Source organism: Odocoileus virginianus, chromosome 28 (assembly GCF_023699985.2).
Source record: "Odocoileus virginianus isolate 20LAN1187 ecotype Illinois chromosome 28, Ovbor_1.2, whole genome shotgun sequence".
Classification (NCBI taxonomy): Eukaryota; Metazoa; Chordata; class Mammalia; order Artiodactyla; family Cervidae; genus Odocoileus; species Odocoileus virginianus.
The window spans coordinates 4,638,490-4,655,427 of NC_069701.1; the positions used below are offsets into that span (position 1 = coordinate 4,638,490).

At 39.6% G+C, this 16,938-nt stretch overlaps 1 protein-coding gene across 1 annotated transcript; it reads right to left on the reverse strand.

The window, feature by feature from the left end:
• Positions 1 to 7,376: 7,376 nt before the first annotated feature.
• Positions 7,377 to 15,632, reverse strand: LOC110150834 (tripartite motif-containing protein 64-like). Its single transcript, XM_070457096.1, has 6 exons — positions 15,222 to 15,632; positions 14,625 to 14,720; positions 12,754 to 12,984; positions 11,052 to 11,074; positions 8,917 to 9,014; positions 7,377 to 7,922 (listed from the first exon to the last, which is right to left on the reverse strand). The coding sequence occupies exons 1-6, from the start codon at positions 15,630 to 15,632 to the stop codon at positions 7,423 to 7,425; spliced, it is 1,359 nt and encodes a 452-aa protein (XP_070313197.1). The 3' UTR covers positions 7,377 to 7,422.
• Between the last annotated feature and the right edge of the window lie 1,306 nt (positions 15,633 to 16,938).

Consider the following 16,938-nt stretch of genomic DNA (forward strand, 5'->3'; position numbering starts at 1 on the left):
CTGAACTACTTAAGGAGTCCACAATAACATGTGAAGTGGCTGGTGCCACCCAGTTCCTATAAGTCTCCAACATAACCAACTAAAACTCTCCTCCAAGATCAAGCTCCATACTGAGAAAAAAAGTGCTAGGAATAAAATATGTAGGGAGCAAGACTGAGGTGGTGGGAGCAGAGAAAGAGAATGTCTCAGGAAAAGAAGTGGGAAAAAGAAGCAGGAGACAGGAAAAAGTAAAGAGTTCACATGATTGAACACCTTATGCAAACAGCAGAGAACTCTAAACTGATGCAGTGAAGAAAGCTCTCTTGACCCTTGTTCACCTGATAAAAGTCCAGGGAAACTAACAGCATATGTGCTCTGTCGCTCAGTCGTGTCTGACTCTTTGCGACCCCATGGACTGTAGCCCACCAGGCTCTGCTGTCCACGGTATTCTCCAGGCAAGAATACTGGAATGGGTTGCCAAGCCCTCCTCCAGGAGATCTTCCCAAGCATATGCCATCAAAAGAGCAAGATTTTTACTTCATATTTAGGAAGTGTCCTGAGGAAAGAAAATACCTTTCCAAATATAATAGGACTTGGAATACTGTTCATGAAGTGGCTCTAGAGAGAAAGTCCCTAGTAGAGTCCTCGAACCAGACCTCTGTGCAGACTGTGCCTTGTCCTTCCATCTCGGGAGAACGTGGCTGAGAGGCCCTCTCTGCTCCTCGGCCCCAGAAGTCCACAGCCCCACAGCCCCATCTCCCCAGATCCTGCTCCACCACGTGCGGGGCCACCTCCAGCTGTTCTTGAAGGTCAGTTCTGCAGCGTTTCATATTCCTCTCTTTCACACACCGCCTCTAGCTCCTGAGGTCACTCCCTCTAAGGAACCATCTGTAAGTCACTTTGTCTTGGCTTAATAACCACTTTTCTAAGAAATCATTACAGAAAAAAAAAAAATACACACACACACACACACACACATATGTAAAATCTCCCCTGAGGGCCCAGGCTTTCTTATCCCTAATTGTAGACCACACACCCAGCTCTCACTAGGTTTTGATAATTTTCTGTTGAATATGTGATATGAAGGACACAGATATGTCTGGGACCACAAGGTATTTCCAGTGATCTACCGTGTCTACACCTGACAGAGTCATCAAACTTAACAATTCCCTGTGGTAGATTATATATTGTATATAACACCCAGATTAGACATTTTCAAACCACATGCAAACACTAAGAAGGAGGATAGTAATGAGTAGCTTCAGTCTCCAGGGTAAGGGTTACCATATCTCTCCTCCTATTGATCCAAAAAGGACAAATACAAACAGGGATTTATTTTCTGCCCCTGCATTAAGGTGGCTGTAATTTTTCTGGGGACTGGCAGTGAGAATTTTAAGAAGACAGGACAGAGAAATTGGAAACACTGGGTCACAGCCTGGGAAGGGAAGGACGAGGACATGCACCTGGAGTCTGTACACTGTCCTGGCCCATTAACTTCTGTGACAGACTGTTCCGCCTCTCCTGCCTCATTCTCATTATTGCTTTCACTTTTTCACCTTGACTCCTTTATCAGTCACCCTCTGGTGTTGTGACTCTAAGTGTGCTCTTTTGCATGGCTCCCTCAAATGACCTCACCACCCCTATGGATCCCACTGTAATTCAATAACCCACATCTCTAAACAGAAGATATTCCTCTATATGCAAAACAGAAAAAGAGACTCAGATGTATAGAACAGACTTGTGGACTCTGGGAGAAGGCGAGGGTGGGATGTTTCAAGAGAACAGCATTGAAACATGTATATTATCTAGGGTGAAACAGATGACCAGCCCAGGTTGGGTGCATGAGACAAGTGCTCGGGCCTGGTGCACTGGGAAGACCCAGAGGGATCGGGTGGAGAGGGAGGTGGGAGGGGGGACTGGGATGGGGAGTACATGTAAATCCATGGCTAATTCATTTCAATGTATGACAAAAACTACTGTAATGATGTAAAGTAATTAGCCTCCAACTAATAAAAAAAATAAATGGAAAAAAAAAAAAAGAAGATATTCCTCATGGTCCTAATTTGTATTTTTAAATATCTATAGGGCACATCGTCTTCCTTGGTGGCTCAGTGGTAAAGATTCCACCTGCCAATGCAGGAGATGGGAGTTTAATCCCTGGGTAGGGAAGATCACCTGGAGAAGGAAATGGCAACCCATTCCAGTGGATTCTTGCCTGGGAAATCCCATGAACAGAGGATACTGGCAGGCTACAGTCCATAGGGTCACAATGAATTGAACCCAACTTAGTGACTAAACAACAACAAAAGAGGAAGTGTTAGTCACTCAGTTGTGCCTGACTCTTTGCAAGCCCATGGACTGTAGCCTGCCAGGCTCCTCTGTCCATGGGATTTCCCAGGCAAAGATACTGGAGTGGGTTGCCATTCCCTTCTTCAGGGGATCTTCCCAACCCAGGGATGGAATCCAGGCCTCCTGCTTTGCACGCAGATTCTTTACCATCGGAGCCACCAGGAAAGCCCAAACAACAACAAAGAGCACATCTAATTATATAAAGACTGCTCGCTTCTATTTTATTTAATATGGGTGTCAATATCTTCACTCTACTGTCACCTTCAATCATCTTCCAAAATTCTTTCTTTCTTAAAAATCATTTGTAATAAATTTAAATTCTAACTTTATTTTGTTAAGTAATTATGGCTAAGAAAAGCAAATTAAGCACTAACAAAATGATGAGAACAAATTTTTATAGTATGAATCAATGTGACATTTTACTAAAAGGTGATTTATTTGTGATCTGTAAACCAAACCTTCATAACTCACAATCACATGGTGCCAGTCACATAACAGCTCCAGTATCCCCTCTGGCACCTGCGGGACAGGATGGCAGGTTCAAAGCTAAGGACATAGAAAAATGTCAGTTCATGGACATTCTGGATCAGGAGTTCAGGGCAGTCTCCTGGAACTGGACATGAAAGGTTAAAAGGGTGGACTCCTCCTTCCTGGTGTTTAAGAGAACATTTATTGTAATCCTCTTCAAACACTCCCACTTTAATTCATAGGTGACAAGATCTATTTCCTCCAGTGAAGCATTCGTGGATTATAAAGCAGCAGTGAGAGCTTTGCTAATGTTGCCCAAAGATCCCTTATACATAGCAGCCCTCATTCTTTTCTCCGGCTCTCAGACCTTTCTTTTGCTATGGTCCTATTTGACCCAGAACAAATTCAGGAGTAAGGATGGCTGTCAGGAGATTGCTCAAATATGAGAAATGCCTTCACCTGTGCACTCTTGAATAAATCAAATAGATATCTGATTACCTTCAGGTTCTCTCTAATGTAGTGAAAATAGTTTAATATTAAGTATAGTGTTAATGTAAATGATATGTATTTGAAATGTATGTATTAATCACAAAAAATCATATGCTATAGAGTACAAAATATACAGTGTTTCTCATATTAATTTCTCAACTACAAATAAGAGAAAAAAAATCATTGATGGTTTAATGAAGATTAATGTCCAATACCAAAAAAAAAAAAGGCATATTTTTTTTCTTCCCAAACAAATTTATGTTTTCTGGGAATTTTTCTTTCTATTTTCTCCCAACTACATCCTATTTCACCATCATGCTCAAGTTTAATAATCCATTTTGAGGGTAATTTTGATTACTGGTACTGTATTTTCTTTGTAATTTCAAACAATATGAGTAAATATTTATTCTATATCAGTGTTCTCTAAAAATCTGTAAGTTACAAGAGGAAAAGACAAGTTTTGAGTTGTAAATGGTTATAAATGTAGACAAAAACAAATCTTAAAGTTTATATCATGGCATAAAATAATTCCACATCCCTTCAATTATTACTGTGTAAAAGAATAATAAAAAAAAAAAACAAAGCTCTCGGAAAAGTTTAGGAATGTATATTTTCAGAGAAAATTTTCCTTACTAGTCTTCCTAAATTTTCACAAGTCACTAAACAAAGAAATAAATTGGAATGCGTTAGGATTCATAATCCTTTGTGTCAAGACACCATTGAAAATGCAAAGCAGTAATGGGAGTAGACACTTGACACATCTCCGTTCAATAAATGACTCTATAAACTAGACAGAAAGAGACCCAAAAGTAAGTGAAAAAAAAAGTCAACTTGGTAGAAAAACGCAGGGAAGGATGATTTAAGCAAGCAATTCACCAAAAAGTGGTATCCATATGTCTGATAAACCTATGAAAAATTGTTCCACTGAATTTGTCATCAGGTCAGTTCAAGTTAAAACCACAATGAGGGCTTCCCTGGTGGTTCAGTGGTCAAGAATCTGCCTGTCAATGCAGGAGACAACCTTTGCTCCCTGATCCAGGAAGATTACACATGCCGCAGAGCAACTAAGCCCTTTCACCACAACTACTGAACCCCCGCTCTAGGGCCCATGAGCTGCAACTACTGAATCCCACATGCCCTCGAGACCATCCTCCACAACAAGAGAATCCACAGAAATGAGAAGCCCCCACACTGCAGTCTGAGAGTCGTCCCCACCACAACTAGAGAAAAGCCCCCTGCAGCAAGGAAGAACCAGCAGCAACAAAGACCTAGCAAAGTCAAAAAATAAAGTTTTTTTTTTATTTTTAAAAATTAATAAAACAACAACAAAAACACAAAATGAACAAAAAATTAAGACAGATAATGACAGGTGTTGTCAAAAAATTGGAGGAAACAAAGCAATCATCGATTGCTTAAAAGTATGAAAGTTGATCTAGTCTCTTTGGCAAAATGTTAAGTATATGCTTTATGAGTCAACTATTTCACTCCTACTTACACAATGGGTATCACTTCTCTTTCAATAAAAAGATATGTATAATGTCTTCATGATAGCAGTGTTTATGCTCACTCAATTGGAAATGAACATGTTCTTCAGTAGTAGAGAGAGTAAACTGTGGTATATTCATAGACCGAACTATTACAAAAAATAATAATAAAAATGCTGCATGCAACCAAGTGAATGAATCTCACCAACATAATTTTAAAGAAAAGAAACTACACAGAGAAGAGTATATGATATGTGATTTCACTTGCAAAATTTCAAAAATTGATAGTGTCAGGGTATATTAATTACCAAAGTGTGATTAGCTTTATGGGAGAGGAGCTTAGAACTGGGTCAGAATTGGCAATAGAGGATTGGAAGTGGGAATATGATTACTTGGTGTTATAAACAGAACATTCATTTGACAATTTCTTCACCATTATTCCATCATGTTTAGAGACTACTATGAAAGGAAGGAATATTTTAGGGTCAATAATGTGGAACTATATACATTTATTACATTTCCAAATATATGGTATTCAGATATGGTTTCCTGCTTTTTGGATTCCAGTGACTGGTTTTTTTTTTTTACAATTAATTAATTAATTTTAATTGTAGGCTAATGACTTTACAATATTGTGGTGGATTTTGCCATACATTGACATGAATCAGCCATGGGTGTACATGTGTCCTCATCCTGAACCCCCTCCCTCTTCCCTCCCCATCCCATCCCTCAGAGTCATCCCAGTGCACCAGCCCTGAGCACCCTGTCTCATGCATCAAACCTGGATTGGCGATCTATTTCATATATGATAATATACATGTGTCAATGCTATTCTCTCAAATCATCCCACCCTTGCCTTCTCCCACAGAGTCCAAAAGTCTGTTCTTTATCTGTGTCTCTTTTACTGTCTCGCATATAGGGTCATCATTACCATCTTTCTAAATTCCAGATATATGCCTTAATATACTATATTGGTGTTTTTCTTTCTGACTTACTTCACTCTGTATAATAGGCTCCAGTTTCATCCACTTCATTAGAACTGATTCAAATGCATTCTTTTTAATGGCTGAGTAATATTCCATTGTGTATATGTACCACAGCTTCCTTATCCATTCATCTGCTGATGGACATCTAGGTTGCTTCCATGTCCTGGCTCCTGTAAACAGTGCTGCGATGAACATCGATGTTCCAGTGCCTCTTTCAATTCTGGTTTCCTCCATGTGTATGCCCAGCAGTGGGATTTCTGGGTCATATGGCAGTTCTATTTGGATTCCAGTGACTTCTAAGGGCACTTTTTCCACCACATCATCACAAAAGGAGATAGGATTACACCACTGAACAGTATTTTCTAACCTGTGCTCAAATGGTCTCTTCTAATTACTTTGTTACTCAGTGAAGCCCATTTATTTTCCTCACTAAATGTGAAGTGTTGAGCCCAGTCTATCACTTTAGCTACACTTTAGAAAACCTTATTAATGGTGAAATAATACTTGTTTATATGAATTCTTTAATTCAGGAATTTTTCATTGATCCACCTAATACTTATATTCTATATACTGCATTAGATAGTGAAAACATAGCAGTATAAAATATAAATATGTAACATAATAGACATAAAATGCGTCAACAAAAAAGAGGAAATTGATTTACAGATTTACAAAAAATTAAATTATTTTGAGGTTTAAAATATCTACTGTATAATTCTATTTTAGGACGTCTCTGGTGGTTCAGTGGTTAAGAATCTGCCCTGCAATGCAGGCGAAGGCAGGTTCAATGCTTGATCAGGGAACTAGGATCCCACTTGCCACAGAGCAACTAAACCTGCACGCTGCAGCTACTGACCTTGCCTGCTCTGGATCCCACATGCCACAACTAAAACTCAGTGCAGCCAAACAAATAAGTAAGTTATTTTGAAGCTTCCCTCGTAGCTCAGTTGGTAAAGAATCTGCCTGGCATGCAGGAGACCTGGGTTCAAATCCTGGGTTGGGAAGATCCCCTGGAGAAGGAAATGGCAACCCACTCCAGTATTCTTGCCTGGGGAATCCCATGGACAGAGGAGTCTGGCTGGCTACAGTCCATGAGGTCACAAAAGACATGATATAGTGACTAAACCACCACAAAAGATAAATACCATCTCTTCTTTCTTGGAAATTTCCATCAAGTACTAAAATTATCTACTAATTGGAGGAAAATTTGCTCAGTGTTATGATGAGATGGTATATGCTCAGCGAGTTTGTAAACATTAATGGGCACTGGAAACTTGGGCAGTGATTGATATGTTCGTGAATTAGATATTTCTGGTTGCACACATTTTTATATATTTCTAGAAGACATTGAATCATGTGGTTTAAACGCAGTGACCTTTATGGTATATAATTTTTAGTTTAATAGAATTGTTACTTAAAAAGGAAGAAAGGCAATGGATTATATTCTATTAAATACTCCATAAAAAAAACTTTTATTAAAAGAAAATTTAATTAACAAATTAATTCATAGAGCATGGTTATGCCATTTTGTAAACATACAATCATTATGTTACATTAAGTAACAATATGCTTGGACACAGGCAGGTATCCTGTGGCCTCACATGAGGTTAAGGGCCGCAATATCCCCAGAGAAGCAGTTTCAATAAATGGCCCCAGAAGTGGGCAATTCATGGAGACCTAAGGCAAAGGAAAGGCTTCAGAGGGGAGGAGAAGGGGAAATGAAGGAAACTATATATGATGGAACTCCTGAAAACATCATAGAAGCTCACAGTTCCATTGTCATAATCCAGAAACACTCCAATCCTACCCAGAGGCCTTTTCACATACTGAACTAAGGGTCGAGCATTGGTGAAGAGACTATAATGATCATTCACATTCATAGAAAAGAGAAGAAATGCTTCTTCAGAATTGATACTGATACTGTTATCAGTATCACTTGTCAAGATGTTTTTACAGACGCCCAGAATCCAGTTGGAGGAGTGCGTCACATCTGCCTCCCAGTAATGCCTCCCGGAGGTGAAGGCCCGAGCTCCCCAGGCCACAAAACTCTCCCTACCACGGGGCTGTCTGGACACACCATGGTCATCATCTCCAAACATCAGACTTGTATTATCCTCAGAAAGGCTCACATTATGAAAGGTCATTTTCTGACTCAGAACATTATCCACTGCAGAGAGAACAAAAATCAGGTCAGCAACTGGGATTTCCATGTCATGAGAGATAAAATCTCTCTACTCAGTAAATTCTTTCATTTTCCTTCCTCCAAGGAAACAAAAAACAAAGAGCAGATGAAGTTCAGACTGGTATTATTAGTAGTATCTACAGCATATAGAAGCACTTCAAATCAACTAGCAAAAGAAAAAAAAGACATATATGGAGAACTATGTGAAATTTGATTTGATGTCAGTCTCTTGATACTTTGCCTCAGGACTAACCTAAGCATTATTTTTTCTTTTGTTTAGAAATTGTTTCTTATTTCCTTTGTCTTTAATACCATGAAACATGTGAATGACATGTTACTCTCATATGGACATTTATTGGGGTATATTCTGTACCTATTATTTTCAAAGGTCCAAAATTTGATGAAAAGGCATAAATGAATACTTTGGGAGCTTCTAAAAGTATGTTCTGGCTAACCATGTTCACATATCCTTCACTTGTTTTGAGACTGATCCAATAGCAATACAATTACTCTACTTAAGCCATTTTAGTCTTTCTTGTTGATTTTTCCTGATAATAAAATATTCTTTTACAATGCAGTTTTTTATAAAGGCAGTTATGATAGAGAGCATATTAGAACCCAGCAAGAACATACTTAACTTTCAAGAGTGAAATAACTGACTAAACAAAATATTGATTGATAGTTTGATTGATTGATATTCACAAAACTAAATTCTATGTCTTTATAATCACATGAGCAACCTGGTTGCTCTCGTCTTGCTCTGCTTATGACATAAATATATATGTCTGGTTTTAAATTGTTAGTAAACTATAGGTTGCAAAGTTCAACTGCAATCTTATTAATATAGGCAGAAAATATGTAGCAAATTTGTAAAGTTATGTACTAACTTGATGTCAGAAGAAGTAAAATAACAGAAGAATTTCCTTCCTAGGGAGCTCTAATGAAATGCAGTCCTGATCACCACAGGGCTGACCCTCACCTCTGAAGTTGTTCAGCATGTCTAGGATTCCAGTGACAGGCCAGCAAGTGAGCTCTGGGTTCACTGGCTGAGGTTTCTGCATCTGTGCCAAGTCAGTCCTGTAACAAATGACACCAATACATATCAAGGCCAAAGGCTAATCATATGAACACTAAAAAAAAAAAAAATTGATTCTATTCCAGGATATGTTTTCAGAATTCTCTTATTTTTTGGTTAATTACATGTGTATTATATTCTATACACTTGGGAATATAAAAATGTTACTATATTCTTTTCTAAATGTAAGTTATATCAAATTGCAATGTCCCCATTCTACCAAGACATGATTTCAGTTTTCGACTCATTGAACTTCATTCCCTTCCCCTATTCCATCTCAGGTAATGCAAAGATCCTGGGCAGTTTACAGCGACCAGAAAATTCAGGAAATTCCTTTGAGACTTGAGATAACAAGTAATCATCAAGGATTCAGTTCAGTTCAGTTCAGTCGCTCAGTCGTGTCCGACTCTTTGAGACCCCATGAATCGCAGCACACCAGGCCTCCTTGTCCATCACCAACTCCCAGAATCTACTCAAACTCATGTCCATTGAGTTGGTGATGCCATCCAGCCATCTCATCGTCTGTCATCCCCTTCTCCTCCTGTCCCCGATCCCTCCCAGCATAAGGGTCTTTTCAAATGAGTCAGCTCTTCGCATGAGGTGGCCAAAGGATTGGAGTTTCAGCTTCAGCATCAGTCCTTCCAATGAACACCCAGGACTGATCTCCTTCAGGATGGACTGGTTGGATCTCCTTGCAGTCCAAGGGACTCTCAAGAATCTTCTCCAACACCACAGTTCAAAAGCACCAATTTTTCAGTGCTCAGCTTTCTTCATAGTCCAACTCTCACATCCATACATGACCACTGGAAAAACCATAGCCTTGACTAGATGGACCTTTGTTGGCAAAGTAATGTCTCTGCTTTTTAATATGCTGTCTAGGTTGGTCATCACTTTCCTTCCAAGGAGTAAGCGTCTTTTAATTTCATGGCTGCAGTCATCATCTGCAGTGATCCTGGAGCCCCAAAAAATAAAGTCTGACACTGTTTCCACTGTTTCCCCATCTATTTGCCATGAAGTGATGGGACCAGATGCCATGATCTTAGTTTTCCGAATGTTGAGCTTTAAGCCAACTTTTTCACTCTCCTCTTTCACTTTCATCAAGAGGCTTTTTAGTTCCTCTTCACTTTCTGCCATAAGGGTGGTGTCATCTACATATCTGAGGTTATTGATATTTCTCCCGGCAATCTTGATTCCAGCTTGTGCTTCTTCCAGCCCAGCATTTCTCATGATGATCTCTGCATATAAGTTAAATAAGAAAGGTGACAATACACAGCCTTGACGTACTCCTTTTGCTATTTGGAATCAGCCTGTTGGTCCATGTCCAGTTCTAACTGTTGCTTCCTGACCTGCATATAGGTTTCTCAAGAGGTGGGTCAGGTGGTCTGGTATTCCCATCTCTTTCAGAATTTTCCAGTTTATTGTAATCCACACAGTCAAAGGCTTTGGCATAGTCAATAAAGCAGAAATAGATGTTTTTCTGGAACTCTCTTGCTTTTTCGATGATCCAGCAGATGTTGGCAATTTGATCTCTGGTTCCTCTGCCTTTTCTAAAACCACCTTGAACATCTGGAAGTTCACGGTTCACATATTGCTGAAGCCTGGCTTGGAGAATTTTGAGCATTACTTTACTAGCACGTGAGATGAGTGCAATTGTGCAATAATTTGAGCATTTGGGATTGGAATGAAAACGGACCTTTTCCAGTCCTGTGTCCACTGCTGAGTTTTCCAAATTTGCTGGCATATTGAGTGCAGCACTTTCACAGCATCATCTTTCAGGATTTGAAATAGCTCAAGTGGAATTCCATCACCTCCACTAGCTTTGTTCGTAGTGATGCCTTCTAAGGCCCACCTGACTTCACATTCCAGGATGTCTGGCTCTAGGTGAGTGATCACACCATTGTGATTATCTGGGTCATACTTTCTATTAATACAAGGAAGAGTTCACTGAGCGAGACAGCTTTGCTCTCGTTAGCCCAGCAAGTGCCTCCAATTCAAGCCTGGCTTCCCTGGTCCTGGAAGTCTAATATCCCAGAGAACACCGGGAAGCCCTCCCTCTGAGGTCCTGCATACAAGAGGGCTTGCTGTGATGGAGCAGGCTGAGTCACTGCTACTGCTAGTAACAAAATCACAGCCCTATTTCCCATTCTTAGGGACTCTCCATCTTTACTCTCTTATTCATCTTCCAACTCACTATGGTAGGTGCTTCCATTTTGATAGCTTAGAAAATTCCCTTCACTAAAATTTATTATGAGCTTCCCAGATGGTGCTAGTGGTAAAGAACCCTCCTGCCAATGCAGGAGACATGAAACTCGGGTTTGGTCCCTGAGTCAAGAAGATCCTCTGAAGTAGGGCATGCCAACTTACTCCAGTATTCTTGCCTGGAAAATTCCACGGAGCCTGGAGGGTTACAGTCCACAGGGTCACAAAGAGCCCTACATGGCTCAGTGACTAAAGAGCATATATATGTCAATTTCATATTCCCAGTCTATCACACTCGACCATCCCTCCACTCTGCTTCTGAATGGGAAATGCTTAGAAAAAGCTTCCAGAAAGTTCCAAAAGTTAAAACTTGAAAATTCCAAATCACAGTGAACTATTTACATAGCATTTAAATTGCATTTATCTATTAGGTGTTGCCTGGAGAATCCCATGGACAGAGGAGCCTGGTGGACTTCAGTCCATAGGGTCACAGAGTCGGACAGGACTGAAGCAACTTCGTACACACGAACACACACGCATAAGTAGTCTACAAATGACTTAAAGTGTATGGCAGCCTGCTTATAAGATATCTGCAAATATTAATCATTTTCAATAAGAGATTTTGCACTCTGGAATTTAGATATTCAGGAGGAGCTGAAAGCAATTTCCCATGGTACCAAGAAAGAAATGTGTAATCCACTTAATCAAACAGAGAAGGTTGATCAGAATTAAAAAATCATTAATTTATACTCACATCTTTAATACATTTCCCAAGGCCTGCAATGAAAAAGAAAAAAAAAAAAGATGATGTTAATCATGAGAGTTCAGTCCTTTCACAACTTCTGTACTATTCCTGATTGTTCAATAAGGTATTGTTTTTCTCATTCTCTTCTAAGGAACAATCAGAAACCATCTTAATAACAGAGCTTAAACTAAAAAATGATGGGCTTCCTCAGGGCACATTAAGGAAGGAAGGAGGCCAGGAAGAGTGTGTGCAATGATGCAGCCACATCTAGGATTCCAATGTCACTCATTGCCCATGCTACTCCCAAGGAGAGATCTCACCATCTATGATAACAATTAGAGCAAAACAGGGAATCATATAAAACGAACTCTAGAGTACCTTGAAACTAATGACCAATTCTGACAGTCTTGCTTAGAAAATGGGCAAAACCTCAATGTCTGCACTAAGTTTGGGATAACATCAAGTGACAAATGTTTAGGATAACATCTACTGAGATTTATTCCAAGAAGTTAACTGACCCCTGGTCACAGAATATTGCTGGTTTCGGATCATCTGTCTGAATAGTACTCTGAATCAAACTGAAAATATCTGGCCCTAAGTTAGCTAGAAAAAAGGCAAAAATCTTCCTAAGATTACCAGGCTATGATGAACTAAAGGATTGGACAAATACAATAATGGGAGTCAGGGAGCACCATCCCTTAGCTGAGAGTAATAGTATATGCAGGGAACATTTCAGTGTCACAGCAACTCGTCTAGAAGAGTGTTTCTCTCTCTGAGAACAGACCCTCCTTTCTCACCTGGAGCAGCTCCATGTCCGGCTTGTGGCACATCTCAATCAGCTCTCTGTACGTTTCTTTCAGACTTTCTCTCTTTTGAGTCATTCTGCACACACTCTCCCGGAGTTGGTGACAAATCTCATTTGCTTCTTGCTCCAGGGCTTCCAGGTGCAGTTGCTCCTCGCCCTGGAGCAATGGATGCATCCTCTGATACTCAAGCTTGATTATCTCTTTTCTTATGGCCACAAACTTCTGAGGGGATAGTGGATTCAAAGCATTGATTACATTCACATTCAAAAGGTAATCTCTCTGATACTCAAGTTTGATTATCTCTTTCTTAAGGCCACAAACTTCTGAGGGGATAGTGGATTCAAAGCACTGATTACATTGACATTCAAAAGAAAATCTCAAATGTTATTTCCTAAATATCATCAAAAAAGCTCTTGAAAAAGTTTTGCCTCACACATCAAAAGATCTTGAATATTTGTGGGTCCTTCCTGTCCATCCTTTCTCTTAGTGCTTAGTCTCTGTGTTTAAATCAAGCTAACTGAGGGGTCCCAGGCTCTTTTCCTAGGAGGATTCTGCAGGGTTTACCAGTTCAGTCCCTCATTCATGTCTGACTCTTTGCCACTCCGTGGACTGCATCATGCCAGGCCTCCCTGTCCACCACCAGCTCCCAGAACTTGCTCAAACTCATGTCCATCAAGTCAGTGATGCCATCCAACCATTTCATCCTCTGTCGCCCCCTTCTCCTCCTGCCCTCAATCTTTCCCAGCATCAGGGTCTTTTTCAATGAGTCAGTCCTTCCCATCAGGTGCTCAAACCATTGGAGTTTCAGCTTCAGCATCAGTCCTTCCAATGAATATTCAGGACTGATCTCCTTTAGGATGGACTCATTGGATCTCCGTACAGTCCAAGGGCCTCTCAAAAGTCTTCTCCAAAACCTCAGGGTTCTTACTGTATCAATTATTTCCTTTCTAACCTGAATGTTGTTTTTCTCTTTTTTCTTTCCCTGATTTTTCTAAGTATTCTTTTATGAGGCAAATCCCACTTTGTGAAGTTTTTAAAATATGCTCTATTTTCCCTCTAGGTACTACTCTCCTCCTTCTCAGTCACACTGAGCACAATGTTGTCTCATACTTCATGTCTGAGAACATTTATTCAAACCGTCAAAATTGGCCTCAGCCTACTTTTCATGCTTTGGTTTTCCAACATACCAGTATTTTTTTTCTTTTATTTATTTATTTATTTTTATTTGTTGGAGGCTAATTACTTTACAATATTGTAGTGGTTTTTGTCATACATTGACATGAATCAGCCATGGATTTACAAGTATTCCCCATCCCGGTCCCCCCTCCCACCTCCCTCTCCACCCAATCCCTCTGGGTCTTCCCAGTGCACCAGGCCCGAGCACTTGTCTCATGCATCCAACCTGGGCTGGTGATCTGTTTCACCCTAGATAATATACATATTTCAATGCGGATGAAACTGGAGCCCATTATACAGAGTGAAGTAAGCCAGAAAGATAAAGACCAATACAGTATACTAACACATATATATGGAATTTAGAAAGATGGTAACGATAACTCTATATGCAAAACAGAAAAAGAGACACAGATGTACAGAACCGACTTTTGGCCTCTGTGGGAGAAGGTGACGAATGGATAAGGAAGCTGTGGTACATATACACCATGGAATATTACTCAACAAGTATTCTTTGAACTAGAATGCATTGGCCTGTTCTAACTGTGATTACTGATAGGTCATTTGAAAACAATACTTTTCCAAGAAAGAGACCAATATCCTTTAAGGGGAACTTATATTGACCTAAACATCTAAGCTAGCATTCTATCGATATCTATACAAATAAATAAGAACATTTTTATTCTTACCTTAAATGACCGAGCTTTTTTAGCTTCCTGATTCAGAATGAGTTGCACTTGTTCTCTCATTTCCCATAAATAATCCATTCTATTCAGAAGTTTCTCCTGAAAAATACCCATGGGATTTAGTGGCATGGAAGATGACATCATAAGTTTTATCCCCTTATTCATGATCAAAGGCAGTTGTTGGTAACACAGAAATCTTGAGTTAGAGTACTGTGGTCCTATTTTCCCAAATGAATCTAATTTGATTGGAATATTTGTGTCAAAGTGACAGAACTGCATACTAGAGAATTGGGGGAACTTTACAGATGATGAAATCCATTTCCTAAGAAATTGCCACTCAGACTCTAATACAGCGTGAGTAAGAAAGCTTCAAACTCCCATCAGAAGCCTGTGTCCCTGGTGCCACCCTGCCCGGGATGCTGCATTTCCACACATGTGGACAATTGGGCAACAACACTGAAAGGACACATTATATGTGAGGATCCACATTCAGAAATCCCACCTCCACTAGCTCTATCCCCATCACCATCATAGCACCCTCATCTTTCTCTCTGACTTAGGAGCCTCTAGATCCCAAACTGCTCTAGAGGCATCACCTACCCGGGACTCCTCAGCAGCCCTGTGTATGGGAGTGTGGCTGTGAGCTGCATGCTCGGGGCATTCAGAGCAGGGCCCGCAGAGCAGGGTCTGGTCAGCCTCACAGAAGAGGCCTCTGGCTTCCTGGTGTGTCTCACAGATCTGCTCCTCAGAGCGGTGGTCGTGGTCAGCTCTGGCCTGTCTGGCAAGGGAAGCCAGCCTCCTGAGGGCAATATTCGTTTTGAAATCAGGCCTCTCTGATATTCCCCTGCACTCAGGGCAGCTCCTTGGAGTCTGGCCTTCTTCCCAGAGAAGGCTCAGACAGGGACGGCAGAAGCTGTGCCCACAGTCTATGGTGACGGGGTCCAGGAAGCAGTTCATGCAGATGGAGCAGGTGAGTTCACTCTGGAAGACCTGCAGTGCATCTGAATCCATGTTTCTAAAAGTGAAAGAGAGAAATAGAGAGTATAAGAGAAAGTCTTTCTTCTGCCCTGATCAGGGAAAATAAAGCCTTTGGACAAAGTCTTGTCTTGAACTCTTAATTAATTTCCGTATTTACTTGCCCCTCAATACAAATCTAGAAATGTTGACTACAGAGTTTGGGATCATGGTTTGATACAAATGATGAAATTAGATAGAGTCCCTAACATCTTTTTTGTATAAAATAAATCATGATCTCAGTGATACCTAAATCACTAAGCTAAAGATTAGGTCAGAGTATAAATGTTAGGATGATTCCAGAGTTACTTTTATTAGATTATTGGTGTAGAAGTACATATGTATTCTCAGTCTGTCTCTATCTTTCTCTCTGGCTCTTCATGACTCACTGACTAGGTCCTGAACCTGCACACACTTCATCTCTATGCTAATGATCTCTTTTGCTTTGAAGTGTCATATGTGTTTTTGAATGACAAGTAAAATTGTTTACACATAATTTAAACTTAATATAATCAATGTTGGCTTTAATTTTGAAGTTCTGAAACTATAAACATTTCAGTGTTTGCTTCCAACTTAAATAGTAAAACCCTATCCTTAAAATAAAAAGAAATTTAAAAATATGTTATTTCAAGTTCAGGAAACCTATTTTTCCTGGAATCAGTTTAGATCACCAGATTTGGTCATATTTTGAACTGGTGCACATTCAAGCTACAACAATAATCACTAAAAATTAATCAGCTGGTTTTTAAAACAAAAGAAAAATGTTTGAATTTACACAAGGTTTCCTCTCTACGCTAGAAATTCCAGAATTGTAGTTAATGGAAGCAATTTCACATCCTCTTTGCTTCTAATAATTCTCTCTTTGACAAATGCCACTTCCTGGGAGTCCCTATTGGTTGATTGGATCCATTCTGAAAACTTCAATTCCAGACTACAAACTAAAGGTTTTAAAAAGGTAACACATATGACCTTTACAAGAAGGTATTCTGATTAATTTCACCAATTTAACTCGTGCTCTTCTTCACAAAGACTATGAATGTATACATCATGTTGAACATTTTAGGATTTCTATGGATTTTATAAATACTCATGTGTTTAGGAATGTCTTTTAAGACCTAAACACATCTAATGACCTAAAAGGCAATGGAAAATATAAATGATTAAATAACTTAATATTACAGATAAAATATCTGCAACAGATATTTTAAATATTGGTGTCATCTTCCAGACCTAAGGAAACAATTTAACAAGAGCCAATATAATCTTTAATTAAAGATTTAATTAAAACAAATATTTAAATAAG